This window comes from Sabethes cyaneus, chromosome 3 (assembly GCF_943734655.1).
Source record: "Sabethes cyaneus chromosome 3, idSabCyanKW18_F2, whole genome shotgun sequence".
NCBI lineage: Eukaryota > Metazoa > Arthropoda > Insecta > Diptera > Culicidae > Sabethes > Sabethes cyaneus.
Genome location: NC_071355.1, coordinates 220817687 through 220840709, shown reverse-complemented (window position 1 = coordinate 220840709; position 23023 = coordinate 220817687). Strand labels below are relative to the sequence as shown.

The window sequence follows — 23023 nt, the reverse complement described above, 5'->3', positions numbered from 1 at the left end:
ACAGCTTGTCAGTCGATTACAATGCGCATCCTGTTCTTCTAATTCTCTTTCTCTCTCTCTCTCTCACACACACACGCACACACACACACACGCACACGCACACACACACACGCACACACACACACGCACACACACGCACATACACACACACACACACACACACACACACACACACACACACACACACACACACACACACACACACACACACACACACACACACACACACACACACACACACACACACACACACACACACACACACACACACACACACACACACACACACACACACACACACACACACACACACACACACACACACACACACACACACACACACACACACACACACACACACACACACACACACACACACACACACACACACACACACACACACACACACACACACACACACACACACACACACACACACACACACACACACACACACACACACACACACACACACTTACGCACTCTCTCTATTTCACTTACGTATTCTCTCTTTCTCTTTCTATCTCTCCTTTCTCACTCTCTCACTCACGTTCTCTCTATCCCTGTCTCTTAGGTCATCAACGCAGAGCAATCTACAACCTCCTGGAAACACAGTGCACATGTTGCAGAAAAATAAGGAAAACAGTAGGGGCCCAAGATGACTGCTTTGTGGGACGCTAGATTGATTGCAAAATTCACTGAAAGATGCGTTACCTAGTTTTACTGAGAGTCGGCGATTAAGTATGTATTAAGTAAGTATGATTTCGGCCAGTTAATAAAGCTAGATGCTGCACCCATACGTTCTATCTCACCTACAAGGGGATTGTGATCTACACGATTGAAGGCAGCTTTCAAGTCAGTGTACACTTTGTCAACTTGAGAATCATTTTCTATTTATCGTAGACAATATGATGTAAATTCGCTGTAGATTAGTGAAAATGGATCGTTCAGGGTAGAATCCGTGCTGATACACAAGAGATGTTTCTGTTTGCTTATAAGAATAAGAATTTAATTTATGAAACTGGTCATAAAAACCCCTAGAGGAACTTAATAAAACTTAAATGGCTATATAGGTTACTAGGGCCACACTACCGAGTCTCTTGATGATGCGGCCATCTTAGCCGTACTACCGAGACAACACGTTTCTTAAACAATCGCTCGCTCCGGATCAGACGCTGTCGTGAGCCGCTCCGCTCCTTACCTAGTGTGTAGACGCTCACTAGGTTGAGGAAGTGTTAAGTTGGGGGGCTCCGTAGCCGCAAGGTTATCGAGTCTGCTTTGACAAGCGAGTGGTCGTGGGTTCGAATCTTAGTAGAATCAAGCCATTCGATGTGTAACAGGTCCGCCTGCTCGCTACCTGATCAATAAGCGGGTGGCTTAAGGGCCACTCTCCAAAGAAAGGAGAGACCACCCACCGAGATTAACGGTTGCCCAGCCTGAGACCCTCGCAGGGAGAGGTTCACTTTTATCCCGAGTTCGGGAAGGGAAGCGGATAGGCAGACTTAAACACGTGGCGCTATACTCCGTACGGCCACGTCGGAAAACTTTACCTACTGTACAACCTGGCACTTAAAAACAACAGTTTTTGAATTATCGCAGGACAGCAAAAGGGACGGGGTTTATCATCACTGGCCGAGTCCAGTTTCCACCTAAAAATGATCGCAAAATGATTGAAGAGAGTCCTTGGCTGATTTCGGAGTCAGCCGCCCCAGTAGAAAAATACCCAAAAACTACTAGAAAACGAAAACCGAACACATGAAGAAAATCCCTTTCAAACCTGCTGCATGGAGGTTCGTTTCATAACTTAAATGCGCCTTCTATCGTACTACTACAGATTTATATTTGAGCAAATTGGCATTCATCAAACACTCCACTTCGCATTTCTTAACATGGTTTATTCGATCGAATTATTCTCTCTACTTGCCTAGGCCTAATCATTTCATTCTATCCTTTCCCATCTTTCTTCTGTTCTAGCTAGCGGTGTGTGCAAGAAAAGAAAAGAACGTACGTTCGCTGTGCGGTGCGGTGGGTTGCTACCAGCCGGCTGCTGTTGGTTTGGTTAGGGTCTCGGCACTATAATAGTCACATGCGCATGGACAATAGAAATACAAAAGTACTCACTCAATACCCGGGGTTTACATGAGGTTTACCGTTGCTGCTACTGGTCGATGAGGTTTACCAACAAAATGGCGGGGCCGCCATCACTGTCCTGGGCAATACGCGATCTATCTGATCCGCGCCACGCAGATCCCAAAATTCACTCCTGCTGCAGACGACGCACGGCGTACGAAATTGGCTGCTTTCTACTCGACGCTAGTAGTCTCACTCGATGCTAGTTGCTTGCTGTGTGTTGGATGCTGCCGATTGCTGTTCGGCCAGCCTATCCCGTACAGGGCGCAAAGTTGATGACGCTACCCTTGTCCGACGTTGTAGCGGGCCGGGAAAACTTCAAGCTGACGGTGGGGTCAGAAGAAGTCGCTGACAAAGTAGCAGGATGTCGATGACGTGTTCCGTGGCGAATCTATCATCCAAAATTTAAAAGAAAACCACACGCAATTTTACGCACACCGCCTTTTGGCAAAAATAGGTACCCTACCTCTCGCAGCACACTTGCAGGCACGAACTGCGGTCGCACACGGGCAGCACTTTTAAAAGCGAAATGTTCTATCACTGCCTATCTATGGGAAAGGGAAAAACTGCTTATCTGGCTAGAAAAAGAATCTTCATGTGTTTCACTACCTTTACTTCCAATCACGTCGCGAGTCGAAATTACGGACAACTCCTGCCTCTTCCACGGGTCAGATTAAAGTGAAAGATCAGGGCAAGGTGATCCTCAGATAACCGTCCTTGATCGAAACCTGCCTAACGAAATTCTTTATCGCTGTGTTCGAAAGTACGAAGTTGCATTTTCGGTTAAAGTAATCTTCTTCTAGCGCACGGCTTGCATCTTGTCAACCCGACCAACCCCCCAAGGTTAGAGAGCAAAGTGAAACACTCTCCCGACTGCGGGCGGGTCATCAGCCTTTATCGACAGGTCAACCTCCTCGATCGAGTTAGCGGTGATAGGCAAATTAGGCAACGTAAGCGAGCATCTGGGATATCATTTGATAGCAGCACGTATGCAAATTCGATTTGATTTTGTGCGTCGGCGCGCGGTATTGCCGACCACAGATTTTTATTGAAAATTTACTAGGAAAAGTAGCGATATGAAAAATGAACTAATATTTAAATTTACAAATAATACTAACAATACTAATAATTGAATTTTGGCAAATATTAAATTAATTCTAATTACTATATATATATATATATATGTCAGTTCGTTACAGATGTCAAGTGACTTTAGCATGGGTTTATTCTCAGGCCCCTCCATTTACCCTTCCTTCATGCTGAATTCTATATTTACTCTCTGAAGCCTCTTGACAGTGCAAATGTCCCTCCTATAGTTAAGTGTACTGGTCAGAGGTACGAATGAGTCCTCGCTAGGGACGGCTATAATATGAGATAGTACTGGCAGCGAGGAATAAAAGTGGGTAAAGTAGATCAAGCTTTGAAGTAAGGGTAAGCCCCAATACACACAACCACGCATAAAATTTAATAAGGCATATCGCTCATTCAATAGCGATTATAGCAAAAAGAAATGCAGTGCAGGTCATACAACAAACACCCGGGCGATACCACAATAGATCAACTACACTGGTCGCAGTGATGAGTCCACACATGGAAAAAAGTGTCAAGTCGTCAAGAGCCATGGTGACGATCATGGCTTGCAAGGCTACTCCAGAGAAACTCAATTAAGATAATGTTACAATTAAGAGAATGACACTCTTTGACGACAGTTTTGCTGAAATTTCCATTATCAAAGTGTGTCGTTGGTTTAATTATGAGGACTCAATAAGAGTTACTCGGTTTTTCTCTTAATTGAGTTTCCCCAGGTTACTCATTGTGCTGACACTCAGCAATCTCATGAATAACACCTTCCTCTTCCGTACACGACTTTGGTTTCCTTCGGGATTGGTTACCCCAACTCCACTAACGTTGCCGTGGGAAGCACGCGTTTGTCTCCTTTGTACCTCTTCCTTTCGTGATTATTATTCACGGTGTATTTTCATAAAACATGTGCCAGGAACCTGAAATCATGGGTCATTTTGCTTATTTTGGAGATTAAATTTTTATCCGTGTATGTGCAAATGAGAGATTCTCTTCGTGTCTCCTCTTTTACGATTATCACGGCGACATAAATGCATTTCAACGCAATTTTTCTTTACCAATAGCTAACTAATAACGCCAGCAACCGTTTCTTGCAAAATTAATCCGTTCAAGTGCATTTGCATGGTCGCGAAAAGCGGAAGAGAGGAGATGCAAAAAAAATCGCGCATTTGCACATAGGCCCTTTTCACATGTTGCTCTACATTTGGTCTCTAACGCATTTATTTTTAGTCCAATCCTTCTAGATACCGCTTACAGTCTGGCGTCGATTGCCTCCGTCGTCGCAATATTCCTGGTTATGTATCAAAGTCACCAGTGAAATATAGAAGTAGGTTATCTTTGGTGAAAATCGTGCCTTTCGTTTTGATGCCCATTCGTTGGATTACCCCTTCAAGATCGATGTTGAATAGCTTGCAGAATATACCGTCAACTTGCCTTATACCTCACCACATCTTGAAGGGCCTTGAAATTGTCTCGAATATGCGCTCAAAACGTATCATTCGATACAACGAGCCCTGCTCAGTCGCGTCAGTCAGTCAGAACAGGGAAAACCCTGTTTGTACATTATCTACCATAGCTGGTCTCGATCGACTGTTTCATATGCTGCTTTGAAGTCAATAGAGGTGTGGTGCTTGGGCACGTTGTACTCCCGACATTTTTGCAAACTCGTGAAGCCCGCCTGATAATTCCCTCAAAAATCTGGGAGAGTATCTGGCAGACCGCGTTTATCAGCGATCTGTCACGATAGTTGCAGCAATCAAGCCGATTACTCGTTCGATGTAAACGGGACAAACACTAATTGTGGCGACTTATTAGTAATGACCCTCCAGTTGTCCTCGAGGTTGGTCTAACAAAGTCGCATGTTCGAATCATGACTTGGAGAGGCTGTGCGGCTCAACAAAAGTGTAGCAAGGGTCCCGTAATTATCCTGCGCTCTAACAGTTGGCTGCGAATACTACCGGATGAAAACAGAAGATCAAGTTCCGAATGCGGAACGTAGCGCCAAGGATTTGCTGAAGTCGGATATTTGAATATTTTTTTATAACGACGGTCTATCCAATAGAGGTAGAAGAAAGAATTCGACATTGAAGATCTGAATAGTACCGGCAGGGTAGGACAAGATATGAAGAGTAAGAACGGAAGTTTTGATTCACAATTCAACGCTTTCTGTTTTCGAATTTAAGTCGATTTTTACTATGGAAAAAGAAAACTGCACACTTTCAAAGCACTTATTCGGCTTGTTTACAATTTTAGCTAAGACCGTTTCTCGCGTGTTGCTTTTCATCAATAAATAAATAATTTACATTTTTTTTGAGCGCACCAAACTATATTTTGTCAAAGTTTTTCATGAAAACCCAACACAAATCCAGCCAGAATCTCAGACGGATTAACGGTTAACTTTGTTTACATTCATAAGAGTGAAGGCCTTCAGTCTCCATAATGCTGTAAACCAAAAAAAAAATCATCTTGAGTTGAGTTCCAACGTAGAATGTAAAAAAAAAACACATCGTTACCTGACTTGACTTTTGTTAGCAACAAGACTTTACACCAGCCAGAAGCTTCCATCCATCGAAAAATGATACCCAAAGACACACCGGGTCTCGAACCGGTCCGTTTGACTTTTATAAATATTTTAGAAGGAACAGCATATTGGATGAGCTTTTTCTTCGTGGCTCCATTTTCTGTTCCGAGCCAAAGGTGTTCCTTCCGGCCCGCCCGTTAAGCCAGTGGTGCCGGTGGTGTGGAGCTTTGTACCGCTGAGGACAGTGGTTTTGTCACTGGCGAGCGAAGATATACCGCTGCTGCTCGATCGACACCCACTCGTACCGGTTAACCATCAGGTAAGCTTTTGTATGTTGAAATACTTACCATACATGAACAAACGAGCACAGCACATACTCTCGCTGTCTGTCTATTCAGAAAACCTGAAGATGGTCCTCGTCCTGGTGCACGTGCACGTGCCCGGTGTCTTGAGAGCACCGTCTTGCTTTGCTTTCAAGGCGACCTCGTCTTGCTCCGTCGGCGATGATGGCCTTGCGCTGCCTGGTCGGACTACCATCAAGCCATTCATTTGTCAACTTATCCCCTCCAGGCACATAGTCTAGTATCTAGCCGAAGGAGGGGAGCAGAACTGGGTAGACATTCAACCCACCACGTGCCGAACTGGTGGCACAGCGGATGCTGAACGATAGTTCCATTTATTCAGAACAGAAATCGTCCCGTCTTCATGTGACACCATTTGACCTACTGTGCTTTTCTCGGAACACAGATTTTCTTCCACCATTGCTACCGGGGCTCCGTCCGACTCCGATTCCAGCTGAAATGATGAAGCTGCATATCTTGACATGCGTGAAAATGGGTCCTATTAGAAATTCGCTGAAATCCGGGCGGCGGGCGTTTCTCCGGCCCGTTCGTGAATGGGCTTTTGACAAAATCTTCACCTAAGCAGCACCATTAGGAAACGTGTGAATAGTTACGTGTTTCACCTGGCGTGAGAAGAGGGAGAGACAGAGAGTGTGTGGCTCCTAGCATAGAAGACACGAAAGGCTCATTTGGGCGGCTCACGGTCACAGACAGTTTCAAAAAAAAAAAAAAGGTTTCTCACGCGATCTGCTGCTGCCCGCTCGTGAATGTTGACCGCATGCGGTGGGCGTGTTCTGGGAAATGATACCTTTTTTAAGCGAGGGGTCATAGAATTAATCGTTTAGAAATTCTGAACTTTATTTTCTTTAGGGTGATTGGAAAAAAGGTGTGATTTTTCGAAGATTTCACCCACGAAATTGCGTGTGGTGTATCGGTAGTTATTAAAAGGGTATGAAAGGATTGAACAAAGATGTAAAATCATACGAAATTGTTTTGTGGTCAACATTGCATTACCCCACTCGTGTTTAATTTCCTCCATGACTATCTGAAAATTACACCATGTACTTTAAAGTTAAGCACAAACACAATGTTTACAGTACAGCTGTGGCGTGTGCCTGTGTATTTGTGACTCTCTACCGGTATTATGTCACCTTGAGGATAACCGCAGAGCAACCGATAATGAACTTCTGTCAATTTCAGGGCAGCCAGAGGACAATATACTTCTTCAAAATGTCGACCGGTGTCAATTAGTATACGCTTCATCCGGCCTTCGATTCTGTTTCTAAACTAGGACGAAAAAGAAGCAATAAAAACGTTCTGCGCAGTTCCCCAGCTCCGCTTCCTTCCACATTCTGGTCGACTAACCAGAGAAAAAGCAATAAAATTTATTGGAAACTGGGTAAAACAATGCCGACCGGTTCTCCCCCGTTGCACTTCCGCTTCCCACGGTTGTACTCCGGTTTCCATTATATTGGGGACACACCGACCAAGTGACAGTGACGCAACAAAGTTATTCTGCCAATTCGTTACGCATCGTGTGCCAATGTGTCAGGTTTTCCTCGAGTCCCGAAAAGTTAACCTTTATCCTCCCTTGTTGGTTGGTTTCTTATTTCTCAGGATGACTTCCTTGGCTCCGCTTCGCGTACACATTAAGGCCCATATTTTGGGGCAAAATGTATTTGCTCAGAACCCGACGCACCAGATGGTGACGGTAGATCCACCGTGACGAATTGATTGTTTTCCTTCGGCGTTCGTTCCTACGTAACGTACGGTATACGTGGCGGTTCGTCCCTTCTGCCCTGCAGTTGTTTACCGCACCGAGTCCATCCCACACGAACTTTCTTAGGTTCTCCCAGTTTCCGTTTCACTTTGGTTCGTTCCATTCCGATGCATTTGGGTGAAATTTTCATTTTACTGTTGCTGCTATTGTTCTTCTGCCTATGGCAGATTGCAAAAAAAAAACCACCCCTACTTATGCCAATCGGGACGCGGTTTGCTTTTCGGAGAAAGGGGGGAGTCTTCGAGACGAAAAAGCTCCGGTCAAGATTATATGTACATAGTTGAATATTGATTTTCGTTTCGGTGCTTCGATGTGGAAGCAATTGGTATACAGATATGAGGTAACTGCGGATATAGATTCTAGATATGTTATATCTGTATGAAAATATTAAAAGTTGCGATAGAGTTTTCGAGAAATTGAGACTTTTTCGGCGACTATAATAATATGACTTTCCGTTGGTTTATTTGCGAAAGTCAATAGGATAAGGGATCTAGTTTTTCGACCCTGAGCTAGTTTTCGCACTAGTGCTGAAATATTCACCAAATAAGTTTCTATAACGGTATTTTTTACAATTGTCGGAGAGAACAGAAGATTTAAAATTTCTCAATAATTGTCTTAGAGTTTACTCATTATAGTACTATTGATATTTAACTCCAAATTCTGCAACAATGTCAAGTGAATTGACTAAAGAAAAAGAAAAATTAAAGAGTGTTTGTTTGAACTTTCCATAGTTCTTAAGTTCACAAGCATAAAATGCCACATTTACGACAGTCATTGTTTTAATATAAACAATACATCTAACATGTTTCAGAACACAAATGTTCATGACATTGTAAAACAATGAAGTTTCACATATCGTTCACCGGTTAACACATTCCCAGTCTCGCAAATTCATCATCCTCAACCATGTCGAGCACCGGAAGACCGTGCTATTTTGTTTTATTTTTTATTTTTTGCATGTCACTTAAGACGTCACTTCGTAGCGGCGTCCGACGGTTTTTTTTTCTACATCCAGCGTCGGTTTATCCCGCTGAAAGGTGCGTTTTTCTCATTCACTAGCTGTCGGTTCGTAAATTGATTGACATGGGTCCATATAGGTTATACTTACGTGCTAGCGAAGGTCGAAATTGGATCGCTTTTCGAAAGCTTTCCACAGCTTCGCTGTAGTCTTGTTGATTTTGTAGTAATATTCCTCTGAAAATAAAAGAGAATTGAAATAGACTCATGTTAGATGCTGTTCAAGCCGTATGGTAAACTGAAAACGAGCAAAGTTGAGAGCCTTTTATGCAATGTCAGCTTCAATTTAGGCTTCAGTCGGTAAATTTCAATCAATCAGTCCCGTCAAACTAACCTAACTTGTAGTAGGGCAAAATAATAACACCGACCACCATTCCGCAGAAAGTTTTACTGTTGGCTGTTCTGCGAGTCAAACTGATCAATAATAATTGCAACCTGAGCCTAGCTGCATATATTCAATCGCAAAACCAACCAAAAACCAATCTGTATACTCGTCGTTAGAAGTGAGTTAGAAAGTTGTCAGAGATAAGTGGTTCACGTAGTTGAAAATAATATACTAGTTTAGCGGACAAATATATTTCACTGGGAGAAAAAACTAAGATTTTCAAAAAACCATTCGCCAGTCTACTAGCGAAATTGTTACACTATTTATAATGGCGCTGCTTCTTTTCGGCACCATCTTTCTGCATAAAAGTCACGCATCAATTGATACTTTCTACTTTCACGTACGTATTATAAAAGTAGCTGCCAGTGCAGTGTCGTCATCGTCGTCGGTGCAAAATTCACACTTCTGCCAGGAGAAGTGCAGCTTTTTTTTGTTGTTGTTGCCAAACGAAAAAGTTAACGACGAAAGAGTTTCGCTTCAAATCTGCTGAAAAACAAATTTCGTTTCGGGGGACGCTCTCGTACGAGTACGAGTGTTTGTACATTTTTTATATGTATGTTATATAGCATAGCACATGCATGCACTGCACTGCACTGTGCCACACAGTCGTTCAATGTTGGTAGATATGTTGCATTCGGTGAAAAACGAATTCGAAACCAAAGTGATGCTGACAAATCCGCTAGTACCTAGTGTAGTGCCGAATGATGGTGTGGCATATATGAGCACTTTTTGGCAAATCGATTTTCCACAACAACGAGCAGAAACAGAGAAATGATTGAATCCACACGACCGGAGAGCTCTGGCGATGTGTTGATTTTCATAGTTTCTGGCCGAAACATATGTATGTTGGATTGATACAAGAGTAGAAGCAAAGGGGTGAACACAGAAAATAAATTAAGAGATGTTTTTGGAGAGATAACGATGACTTAATTTTTTTGTTAGAACAATTTGTCGCTTTTAATTGTACAAATTTTCAACGAATGTGAGATTAATGCGTTTCTTTTCATGATCGAAAGGAATGATAGAAGAATAGGGTTATGCATTTGAATGAGTGCGACATTCTTGAATTCTACACATTTTGAATGCTCATGCCACTTGGAAGAAATAGCACTTTCATTTACCATTTGAGAAGTTTATGTGAGAAAATTTGAAGCAATCCAGTTTTCCTCTTGTGAAAGTTTAGCTATGAAGAAACATATATACGAAGGAAATTTATTTAATACTAAACCAGTGATCCTCAGATTCACGGTTAGTTTAATTAATTTAATTGTTAACAAATTGGTACTTCTGGAGAGTAAACCAGAACTGCCTATACGCGAGCTCTCTCAAGTCTTTGATAAAGCCAGTTGATAAGTGAAACACAATCCCATGATACAAAATACTTAGCAAACAATATTTTTTATTGCTGAAAAGATAAAGTTAATATCAAATTGATTGTTGTTCATCACGGTTCATTCCGAGAAACTCATTGTGCTAATTCTGTACAGTGATAAAGCTCATTTTTGGTTAAAAGGATACGTCAATAAGCATAACTGCCGCTTTTGGAGTGAAACGAATCCTCGTTTACGAAAACCCCATTGCGTCCTAAAAAGTATCTTTTTTGTGCTTTAAATACATGGGCTGGTGGAGTTATTATTTCATTTTTCTTCGAAAATGATGCAGGTCAGTACGTGACCATAAATGGTGATCGTTGCAAGGCGATAATTACCGGCTTTTTATGTTTTACTATTAAGTGTCTTTAATGGTGGAGAGCAGTGATTTCAACAAGACGGTGCAACATGCTGCACCACTCATCACCCAAGTGATTTATTGAAAGCAACGTTTGGCGAACGAATAATTTCGCATAATGGATCCGTAAATTGGCCTTCAAAATCATGCAGTTTAACACAGTTGAAGTATTTTTGTGGGTTCTATGTGAAGTTTCTGGTCTAAGCCGATAAACCACAGCCGATTGATGCCTTGGAAGACAATATTTGCCACGTTATTACTGATATATAGCCTCCATGACTGCAAAAATAAATCTAAAATTGAGCCTCTTCATTGGACTCCTTTCAGGGTTGCCTTACGCAGCAATTCAGATTCAGATAGAAATAGAAAAGAATTATTTCTTTTGTTTACTAATTGCTAATTAAGCGCGTGCGATCTGTGCGCTCCAGCAGAAAATGAAAAAATACGAGAAAAATTTCGTGATAAATCGGGGATAATCTCCGTGAGACTAAGAACTACAAAAAAGGTTCTACGTTTTTGGGTAATCGCAGTTTGCAGGAATAAGGAAGCAGACAGGACAGAACACGTTCGGACCTGATGGAACTGGACCACGAAAACTTGCAGAGCCAACAGAAACTATTGCAGAATGACATTTGTCATGCCGTCCTACACAATGTTGCTATTAAAGACCAGGAAATCCTCTGCAACTTTACAAGTATGTCGGGAAAGGAATTGTTGTTAGTAGACGGGGAGAGCTAGATGGGAAATGTAAGTATGGAAGCACCAGTTATATGAAACTAATCTGAATATTCGAAAAACTTCTTATAGAGCCGGTAATTACGAAAATTAAGTTATAAGATATATCCTTTTTATTATAAATCTAATATAATAGTACTCATAAACAACCATAATTTGTTAATTTATATCGAAAAATACTATGCACATGCGAGATTTACGGGTCACAAACCGTATGACAACTTGAACTTATTCTACCTGAAAACAAAAATCAGGAATAATGAAACGAGCTAATATAGTCCCTGAGTTAATAAGCATTTCCTCTTACCAACACTAATATGCAGAGATATAGTTTAACTACGCAATGAATTGCAACAAAGTGGTAGAAGTAGGATTTTAATTTTGGCACTTATTTCATTATTGGTAACAGAAAATAGCTCACTGCCTAAGTACAATTCTTAGAATTTTTAGCGTATATAGCGTATATTTTTAGGCTGTTAGTTTTTTCATTTTTTGCATTTTTTTGTTTTGGTGCTTATACATAGGTTAAAGTCCTACGTCAACCGTGTAGCCATCTCCGCAACACAATACAACTTTTTTTTAAAAGTAAGAAACTGTCTAAGGCGAGAAATAATTTATTGGATGAACTGGAACATTTCGATATATACCAAAAATATATTGGGGTGATAGTAGGTGGCACGATCTTTCGGTTGGTACCCGACTGTTTTACTAACTAAACTACTGTCATTCGCGTCACACATTTTCTCATGCGACGTAAATGTAAACGTTTACGCAGGTCGACTTCAATCTGGCCGATCTATCTAGCACGTTTTGTACCTCTATTCCTGGTGTCGGTGAGGTTCTTGCAGAGAACGGATATCACTGCTCAGTCGTCCGACATTCTTGTGACGTGGCCGGCCCACCGTAGTCTCCTAACTTTCACCAGGTGTACGATGGATATCTCTTCAAGTAGTGCTTGCAACTCGTGGTTCATATGCCTTCATAACACGCTGCTATCCGTTTGTACTCCGTAATAGTCTGCAACACCTTTCGTTCCAATACGGCAAGCGCATGTATGTCTTCCGTAAGCAAAGTTGCTGTCTCAAGTCCGTAGAGGACTACCGGTCTGATCAGCCGGTTGACAATGTAAGCTTTGTGCATTGGCGAATTCTCCTTGATCCAAGCGTCTTGCGGAGGGAAAAGCATGCTCAATTTCCAGCTTGAATGCGTCGTTGAATCTCCTCATTCGTATTATTGTCGGCGGTAACCAGAGATCCCAAGTATACAAATTCATCAACCACTTGCAGTTCATCGCCGTCAATAGTCGCTGTCCGTGGGAGGCAAACGTTGCTTTCTCTGGGGCCTTTTTCTACTCTTTATTTTGGGTTTCGACGCATTGATTTGTAACCCTATCCTCCTAGCCTCTGTTTTTGGTCTGGCGTAGATTGCTTCCGCCGTCCCAAGGTTTCTAGTAATGTAAAGCCCACCTGATACGGCCCTACGAATTCTGTTGCTATTGGGGATAGACGACCCAGCAAAATCTGGGAGAGCACCTTCTCAGTAAACCATTTGGTTTGTATATCTCGATTGCAACTGAGAAATACGACATCATATCTGAACGAAAAAGTTATATTTCACGCCAGATAAGAACATATAAGTACCAAAGTAGAGGCAATATACGTGCGAAAATTATGACAATTATTTGTAATTCTATCTTGCATTTTAAACAGCGGTTTTTATAACACGCAACTTAATACTCCTGAATATATGACTAAGATATAATCAAATATTGCAATCATCTATACTGCTTTATAATTTACAGCCATGAATTGTATATGAGGACACGCACGACTGTAAAACAACTTATTGTGCACTTTGTTTTAACATACTGTAATCGTTATACAATTTCAATGTAAAATTGACATGCATACGATTCAATGTGAACTTTCTATTACGATTTTGTGTTATCTGGGTTGTAGGCGGCGTTGACCAGCGTAATGTCCTGGTAGTTACAACGACGATATTATTCAATGACTGCCTTGACTTGTTTCTATACAGCTGTTTTTATCTACGACTAAGTCCTACGGAAAGGTAAGCTGTCATTTAAAAAATCTTAAAAACGCGAGCGTCACAAAAATTGACGGTTAAGATTAAGCGCTAATAACTCAGCGATTTCTAGATCAGTTTTCTATATTTTTGCACCAATTGATCGGATCTACTATCGTTGATACGTTGATGCGTTGATAAAGCAAATTGCTGATTTAACATTTTATTTTATAACTAGGTTGACCCGTCGCACAGTGGGACGGCTTGAAAAATAGGCGGACATCAGCTTTTGCGGCGAAACTATTAAGTTTTCTGCATTAGTGTCTTCGCAAAAGTTTCTTGGTTTTTGTTGTATTTTTTTGTTAGATAAAAAAAAATTACATTAAGGGGGTGGGTCAATATATAGAGAAATTAACTTTTTTATTTTAGGTCCAACATAAACAGTCTCTAAGGAAAAGTGGTAGAGGACGTTATTTAAAGAGTATTTGGTGAAGGAAGAAAGTTTCTATCCCTTAAGGGAAAAAAGATATTGAGCTACACAATAACAAACCCCCTTAATATCAGTTTTCCTAATTTTACTGGCTTATTTCCATTTTTACGTAGTTTTGATGTTCAGTAAAGTTTAAAATATAGTAAAAATATAACTTTTTTCTGAAGAGTGCGAAGCTCTAAGCTTATGGGATTTTGAGCTGTTGCAGTTTTCATATAATTTTATAGTCAATTTTAAGGTGATTTATTTCAAAAAGGCGCAAGTATGCGCAGCCATCCTCAGCGACTTTAAGTGTTGCGATGTAGTGCGTTTCATTTCATATATATGTCACGGTGGAACACGGTGGAACACGGTGGAGTAAACTGCGACTAAAATATCTCGTTTTACGTCTGAAAAATTACATTAAATAACGTAATAGACCAATACAAATGGTATAAAGACGTTTAAAATAAAAATAAATTTTATAATATATGATTTAAAAATTGAATGATGCTATATTTCTAAATAACTGTTCATTTCTTCATCGTTCCAAATTCCACATAAACTATATTTTGATTAATTCTGGCTGATTTTTTATCATCAAATCATCAAACTTTGAATGTGTGCTTGATAAAACATTAGACTGTTTAAGAAAACACGTTACATTACTTCTGTGTGATTCAGATATTATCCCACACCTGACTCGGAAAGGGTTTTAGCTACCATTCTCGTAAGAAACTTCGTTAAGTAAATGTAAGAATAAAAATACTCAATGGGATATGCGTTTTCGTGCTTTATATTGCGTATGCGCTACTTTGGCAGCTTCTGATAATCAATTATGGCTCGTAGGCTATCCTTATTACCACGTGCCTAGTCACACATTAAGATTGCTTCATCAATCTCAAACGATTAACGTTTGCTTCAAATATTGTTTTAAAATCAAATTTTTTTGTTCAATCGTAGGACATGTTGAAATCAGTATCGCGATCCTGTGTGGCAACCCATCAAATTGCCGATTTCACCCACCCACCCACTCATTGTTACCTTCACTACGCGTGGTGGAGTCTAGAATTTTTTTTATTTAACAGCTTGCTTGGATCTAGCGTTACAGTCAGACACAAGGAAACTATATATAGTAATAATAATAATAATAATTGCGTGCTGTTGGAAAAAGTAAATTAATTTTTCTTGCGTCTGAAATTTTTGCAATCACTTTATTCACGATTTTTCAATTTACCAACCACCAACGACAAAATTACGCAGCCTGATTACTTTATTATTTCCGCTAATATGTTGTTTTTGGCGCATGGTTTTTCAAGAAAATTTATGATTTTATTTTCTTCTAACACTGTACTGTGACTGTATATGGAACAAAGTCATGGAAAAAGTATTCTTTTTCAAGGTTTTATCCCGATAACCTACCTAAAATCTACGTCAGCCATCCGGTCGTGTAACAGAACATAACATAACATAACAGAACCCTTTTGCTGGATGCTGGATAGGTTCATCTATGGCGGGGTTTCGTCTACTTTCCTGACATAGAGACCTACAAACAGCACAAGAAGTAACTTGGATGCCAATTACATTTCAGTTTTTACTTTGCATTAATATTTATGGATTGTCTCTTCGTTATCGACAAAAAGATAATGTAACGAAACCACTATTTTAGACTATTTAAAAAACGATAAAAGCTCTCTTGGGTTTGCTATCTGCTTTGAATATGACGGAGAAAGTCTGCTGATCACTCGGAGTAAATACTTGAAATGGTGAGCGGTGATTCAAACTATTTCCACTTTTTTTGTGCTAGTTGTATAGCTTTTGCACACGACTCAAAGAATACAAGCAAAGATTATCGCTGAATTCGCTGAATTACATTACCAGTTTTTAGGATAAGCTCATTGGTTTACGTGTTGACGTCACCAAAGCGTGTCCCTAACGTGTCCTGCAGATTCATAATGAAAATTTCAGACTATCCGAAGTATAGAATTGGTACTTCTTGTTGCAGCAACTTGTTTATAACTAAAATTAGTCATATAATCTGTTGCCACAACAGTTTTATAACAACTGTGTTAGTAGGGATTCCGAGTCCAGAATCTGTGATGTAGGTTTGGAGAACGTTTGACCATCCACAGGAAAGCCTCAAATAGAAGGAAGGCAATGCCGTCTATGTTTAGAAAGCAAAGAAGGTTGGTTTGAGAAATTTCAAGCAGGTAAATAAACGTTCCAGGGAGCTTAATGAGAACTCGTTGTCGAAATGCGATTGCGTCGTTCTGGATGATGACTAATGATTAATTTTTAGTTTAGCGTAAGCTGCAAGGTCGTTTTTAGTCAAATTCCTGCCAATCCTTTTACAAAAATGTTGCACCTTATTCGATCGTCAGAGTTCTCTGGAAAATTGTAAAATAAAAAACAGTGTGAATATTCCAAAATAGTTTTTCGCAATTTGTAACTGCAGAGCGAAAATCTCTGAAATAAGGAATAAAATAAGAAGAGTGACGCTTTCGTAACTTGTAGAACCGTAAACTAGAAAATTTTATGAAAAATGTCTTCTTAAGAAATTGAGCTTTAAATCATCATGAAATTGATTGCCTTTTTTGGTCAGACTCGAAACGCTGTCACAATTCAAATTGAAACAGCGGTACAATGACAATGGCGTCACTTTGGTTGTTAAAGTATGGATTTTTGCCGATACATCGAAGCTTAGGTCGATCTGGGAATATTCATTAGTCGATTGTGGACAGTAAATTCAAGATGAAGGAAGCGGCGAGGAAGAGTATAAGTGAACTGAAACATGTTATGATTAGCATAAGCACTTTTAAATATCGATAGTTCTGTTTCGTAGTATTGCTTAAGGATATAAATTGAGGATGTGTACGATTGATTTATTACTCTGCACTATTACAGCAAAATTCATAAACAAAACTGTGTATTTAAGTTATGGTTCAATTTAACCTTGTTTTTAATTCGACAGACTTCGCAGCATGGTCTGTTAGAGTACCGGACAATTACGGTGTCAGTGCAACGATCCCATTGCATTGACTCTTACCGTCTGCCCCAGTCGAGATTCGAACATACGACAACTGGCTACGGACACCAGTGTTATCCCTCGAATCCAACTAGAAGGCACAAGTTTGGTTTTACTGGTGTAAAAAGGAAAATGCATGGACGTTCGAAAATTTACGGAAGAGTGTATCGAATCACTAACCTCGACAGGCGTCCGTTTCAAAGTTCAGTTCCAAATGCATGTTGAAGATAAATCCTTCTTCCTTAGTGTAAGCCCACCAGACAATGGTAAACAAAGTCATTCATTTTGTTTAATGTAGCAGTTTCGAATTTATCTCCACATACAATGTAAATTCAAAGTGGTTTCTTCTACCTATGGTTTGCAACAGAACTACAGTTCGAATCAACGAAAAACAATGCACTCACAATAATACCGACCTATACACGTTTGTTCGCAAACGGTAAATAAATGTAAGGTGTACTCTTCCCATTTCATTCGATACACTAGCAAATAATCGTTCTTTTTATCGCATCTACACTACCATACTGCTATCACCGTGCCAAATGCCGTGATTGGAAAAAGTGACACGCAGGTCATAACATGCTCGATTGGAGATGCGTCCTGCTGACGACTAGGCACCTACTAGCACTGACTGCCAGCGGAAAGCAAATCCGAATGCGACTGCAAGCTGCAAGCTGTGTGTCGTCCTGCTGAAGTGCACAGTGGTATAGTTGACATAACCGATTCAATGGTAAGGAACAGATAGGTTCTGAAGGAAAATTAACTGTCATGTTTTTGAATATAAATTCAAACTGTTCACGATATGGTACAATGGAACTACAATTTCCCTCCGCTCCACCTGTTTTGCATCCCAGCAAACAACTATTGAAAGAGAGACGATCTCCGGAGATGATCCCGCTTTGCAGCCGATTTGACGACACCCTGATGATGTTGGTTTAAACTGACGAAGAAGGTTGATCTATACTATGAACTGTCCTCCGGTGTGTTGCTGGCTGAGCTTCTCTGCTCTTCACCCAGCAGGGACTGCTGCAGACGATGAGAATTAATGGAGCCGAGCTATAAAACCGTATGGTGCAGGAGCAAATTTCAATCACAGCCAGCATTCATTCTGTGTGATGTGACGAATGCGTGCATAAAAACGAGCAGGGTGTGGAGGAGGGGGAATTGGACGGGGGAAGGGGGTTGTATAGTTTCCTGTGAACCAGATTCCGTTCGGTCCCCGTGAGGCCACCGACGATGCTGCTGAATGGTGTTCGCAGGAAATAGTTTTCATTTGAATATTTGATGGGGACGGTAGCAATAGTGAAATTGAAACGATTGCGTATGTGTGTTTTTTCCCCTGGAAAACTATGTGCGCATTTAAACTGTTTCAATGCATTTCGCACAGGTGCAGGGTGCTGCTGCTGCTGATGACGATGAGCTCGCGATAAAAGTCGATGCAACTGGGCATATTTTTCAAATATTGTTTCAAATTAATCTTGGCATCGATCGAATGAAAACGATGAACGAGGTCGTCATCAGGTGCCGCGTGCCTGCTGCGGAGGCAGTTTTCCCGGTCACACTCACCCACCCGCCCAAGGACGACGCTCTCTGCTGGCTAAATGACTGTGAAAAATGAATGTAATGAATCGGAGCGACTGCTAAATTGATTGCGGTTCGTTTGATGTATTTGGATGGCGGGAAACAAAAAAAATCAAATGAGAACGACGGTTGGACAGTCCAAAATGGAGGGAAACATTAGTGAGTTTTGATGTTTTTTCGATTGCGAGGATTAGTCGGCAAAGCTTCGGTTTGGTTTTATGAGTTATAAAATAGAAATTAGACATTTTCGATGTGGTATAGATAACAGTTTTAGATTACAATGTATCTGAGTAGATATAAACGAGAGTTTTTCGCAAGGTCCAATACAAATAGAAATATAAAAGAGACATGAACAAAAATTGATGCAAATGGTCAACCAGTAATACTGCGATTACGCGAGTCAAGTTATAGCAAAATTTAGACAACTTTACCGAAAGTTAGGAACGAATCGCTTTTAAGCTTTTTAGCAGGACGCATATGAACATTCCTCAAAATTATCGTACAAAATGGTTTGACGGGCTTCAGAATTTATATAATTTTAAATAAATTTATATAAATTTTATCAGAAAACTTTTACGAGAAAACGCTTTTTGACGGTTTGACCGCGTATACAACTAAAAAAGTCAGATGCATGTAAAAAATAAGAAAAACACCAAGCGATGGCAGAATAACAAATTTTCCGCAGTGACGTCCGGCAACAGACTGCCTGTTTCTATCGCACTTATCGGGAGTCTTCTCGGTGGCAGAAACAAAGAGAATAAATAGAATAAAACTAAGTATTATACCACCTAATATAAGGGTGCGGCAGTAGTTTAGTTAGTAAAACATTTGGATACCAACTACCAACCGAAAGAGCGTGAGTGCGATTCCCACCTGCCATTGGACGACTTATTTTTGATCTATGTATCGAAATTCTTCAGACCATCAATTTTATCAGTCTTCGCATCAAACATTTCCTTACTTTTCAAAAAAAAGTCCGAGTTATGACAAGAAAACTCGATTTTCCGAATCAATTATTAAATTTTAAAATTCATATCTCATGAAACAAGTATCACAGAGTCAATCTTTTTTCATGAAAATGTAAGCAAATTTTCTTAAATATCAATGAAAAATATTAACTAAAAAAAGATTTCGCAAAATTTTCTTTGACAGTGGAAAACTCTGAAGAAGAGATGGGTAATCTATATTTGCTAATTTTTGCAAAAATTTTCAAAACATATTTCATTTTATCTACATATAGGCAGAGCCGTAGCGTGACATTGCGGCGCCCTTGGCGGAAGCTAAATTTGGCGCCCCCTCGTTTCCTAAATCAATATTTTCTTCAGGTTTATCATTTTTTCGAATTCGTCTCTCATCTCAATATTACGCTGCACTTAACGTATATATTAGAAAAATGGACTAATTTCGGATGGCGATGAAAAAAATACACAAGCTAATTCAATGAAACAGATTTTCTTGAAATCTTGTGTTAATTAAGCCTTCTATAACAATGTTTTGAAGCCCTGCCAAATGGCTTTACAGCGGTTCACCGGAACCTTCGCTATGGCCGATCAAAAGCTAGACGTTGGCATATTATTCAACTCTTTCGTGACCTTGGTGATTAGCTCCTTCTCCATTTTGGCAACGAAATTATTCAAGTAAATGCTCCGTTTGAGCTTCGCCCAAAGATTTCCTATAGGTTGCAGTTGGGGGAGGTTGGGAGATTTGGCGATCGTCGGCACAACGTTTATCTTCAGCCGGTTCATCTCCTCCAATAATCTCATAGGATAATGGACCGAGGTCAGGCCCGCCAAAAGACCACATCCTTTACACGATACTTCTTGATGAAGGCAGCAACTGCCGCACCGTGGGATGAAACCCAAATCTAGGTGGACAAAAGTAATTACGCTTAAACCGTTAGTCCTAGGTATAAAGTATCTTCGGAGAAAATTTGTTATTTCAACTTCCGCATTTTCTGCTGTATATGGCATTAGGGTGACCATTATAGTAGGCGTGTGCAAAATATAAGCTTTTTTATGGTTGAAGTTAGCTGAATAAAATGTTCTGCAAAGTTAAAGAACATTAAATTTTGAGTAACTTTGCTAAAGAAATGAAAGCCCTATCTTTTATGATTGATGGACTGGAGCAATTTAAAGTTTTTTGGTCGGGATGGACCTAAAAAATCCGTTTTTCCTTAATATCTCCTTTCGTGTTCATTTCTCACAAATCATGCATTCTGAGCACTTTCACATCCATTGAAAACGCACATTTTGTTTGAAGGAATCAGGTCGCTATCTCCTTCGGTTCTGAAGCTACAGACAGTTTTTCTAAAAAAATATGTTTTTTTCAAATGTCAATAACGTAAAAACTGCTCAAAAGCAGCACATGAAATTTTGTATGGATGTTTAGTAATATATTGGCCACCGAAATTAATTGAGATCGCATCGGTCCAGGTCGGCCCTTTTTTGCTAGACCGTATTAAATATGAAGTAAAAATTACCGTTTTACTTACCAAAATAACAATTTTTACGGTAATAAGATGGTTTTAGTCCACAAAAATAATTTAAATATTTGTATTTAACTTAATCATGTATAATTAACAATGGTAAAACTTCTGGGGGCAACTCACGTTTCTTGCAAACAGGAATGCCTCTAATTTTTGATATTAGCGGATCTGAGTATAAACAATCAACTGTGGTAAAACAATGAAAAACAAAGATCTTTATAAAAAGCAACGCACTCTTTGTCTACTTTGGAATGAGTTTTAAGGTACATTACATTAAATACTTGTTGTTTTTATATTTTTGGCGATCGCAGTTATGTGATGTTACAGCACTTAGATACTGTTGAAAAGGTTTTCAGCTCGAAAAACAAAGCAGGAGCTACCTTTACTAGTTGATTATGCATAATTAAGCTAAATACAAATATTTAAATTGTTTTTGTTTTTTAATCCATCTTATTACCGTAAAAATTGTTATTTTGTTAGGTAAAACGGTAATTTTTACTTCATATTCAATACGGTCTAGCAAAAAAGGGCCGACCTGGACCGATGCGATCTCAATTAATTTCGGTGGCCAATATATTACTAAACATCCATACAAAATTTCATGTGCTGCTTTTGAGCAGTTTTTACGTTATTGACATTTGAAAAAAGCATATTTTTTTAGAAAAACTGTCTGTAGCTTCAGAACCGAAGGAGATAGCGACCTGATTCTTTCAAACAAAATGTACGTTTTCAATGGATGTGAAAGTGCTCAGAACGCATGATTTGTGAGAAACAAACACGAAAGGAGATATTAAGGAAAAACGGATTTTTTAGGTCCACCCCGACCAAAAAACTTTAAATTGCTCCAGTCCATCAATCATAAAAGATAGGGCTTTCATTTCTTTAGCAAAGTTACTCAAAATTTAATGTTCTTTAACTTTGCAGAACATTTTATTCAGCTAACTTCAACCATAAAAAAGTTTATATTTTGCACACGCCTACTATGATGGTCACCCTAATACCATATAGAGCAAAAAATGCGGAAGTTGAAATAACAAATTTTCTCCGAAGATATTTTATACCTAGGACTAACGGTTTAAGCGTAATTACTTTTGTCCACCTAGATTTGGGTTTCATCCCACGGTGTGCCGGTAGGTATTTCGTTTTATATGTTTCGTATCCTCTTGTTCACTGTAAACCCCGAAAGAAAGAAAAGCGGCTTGAACATTCTCTTCTCCCTGAACCACAGAAGGATCATCTTCGGGAACTTAGGGCGGAAGAAATATGTGACGTCATCAGTTGCCTTCTTGATTGGGGATGTAAAATACTCGGTCCTCTGCCAGTCATTGCCATCCAGCGTCAAGTAGTTTTCGCCATCCATTATGACTACGACATCGTGTTTTGCCGAAAAGATTTTTTTCACCAGACACTTCAGCCATCCTTTAGGCGATTGACTGCTACTCAGACACAGTCAGCCTCTACTGGCGCACCCGCATAAGATGACAGTTTTGGCCAAGTACTTCTTCGTCGTTTAGCCGTTTGCTCAGACCTCCCAGCCTAAGTTGCGGAACGACGAGACCACTTTGCTCTCATTCTTCAATTTTCAGTTTCTGGTGCACGTTCCGGTCGCGCAGTACTGTCGGGCGTCCGGAACCAGGCATCCGTTCAACCCTTCCGGCTTTCTCGCGGGAGAGGATGTTGTAAATGCCAGATTGGTTCTATTCAGTAGGTACGAAGTGCTT

General features: G+C 40.0%; 1 protein-coding gene across 1 annotated transcript in view; it reads right to left on the bottom strand.

Moving 5' to 3' along the window:
• LOC128740749 (protein O-mannosyl-transferase TMTC2) overlaps positions 1 to 23023 on the bottom strand; it is a 407393-nt gene that overhangs the window by 61423 nt on the left and 322947 nt on the right. The window contains exon 7 of the mRNA XM_053836313.1: positions 8961 to 9046. Within this exon, the coding sequence (XP_053692288.1) occupies positions 8961 to 9046 (86 nt within the window). The remainder of the gene's footprint in view (positions 1 to 8960; positions 9047 to 23023) is intronic.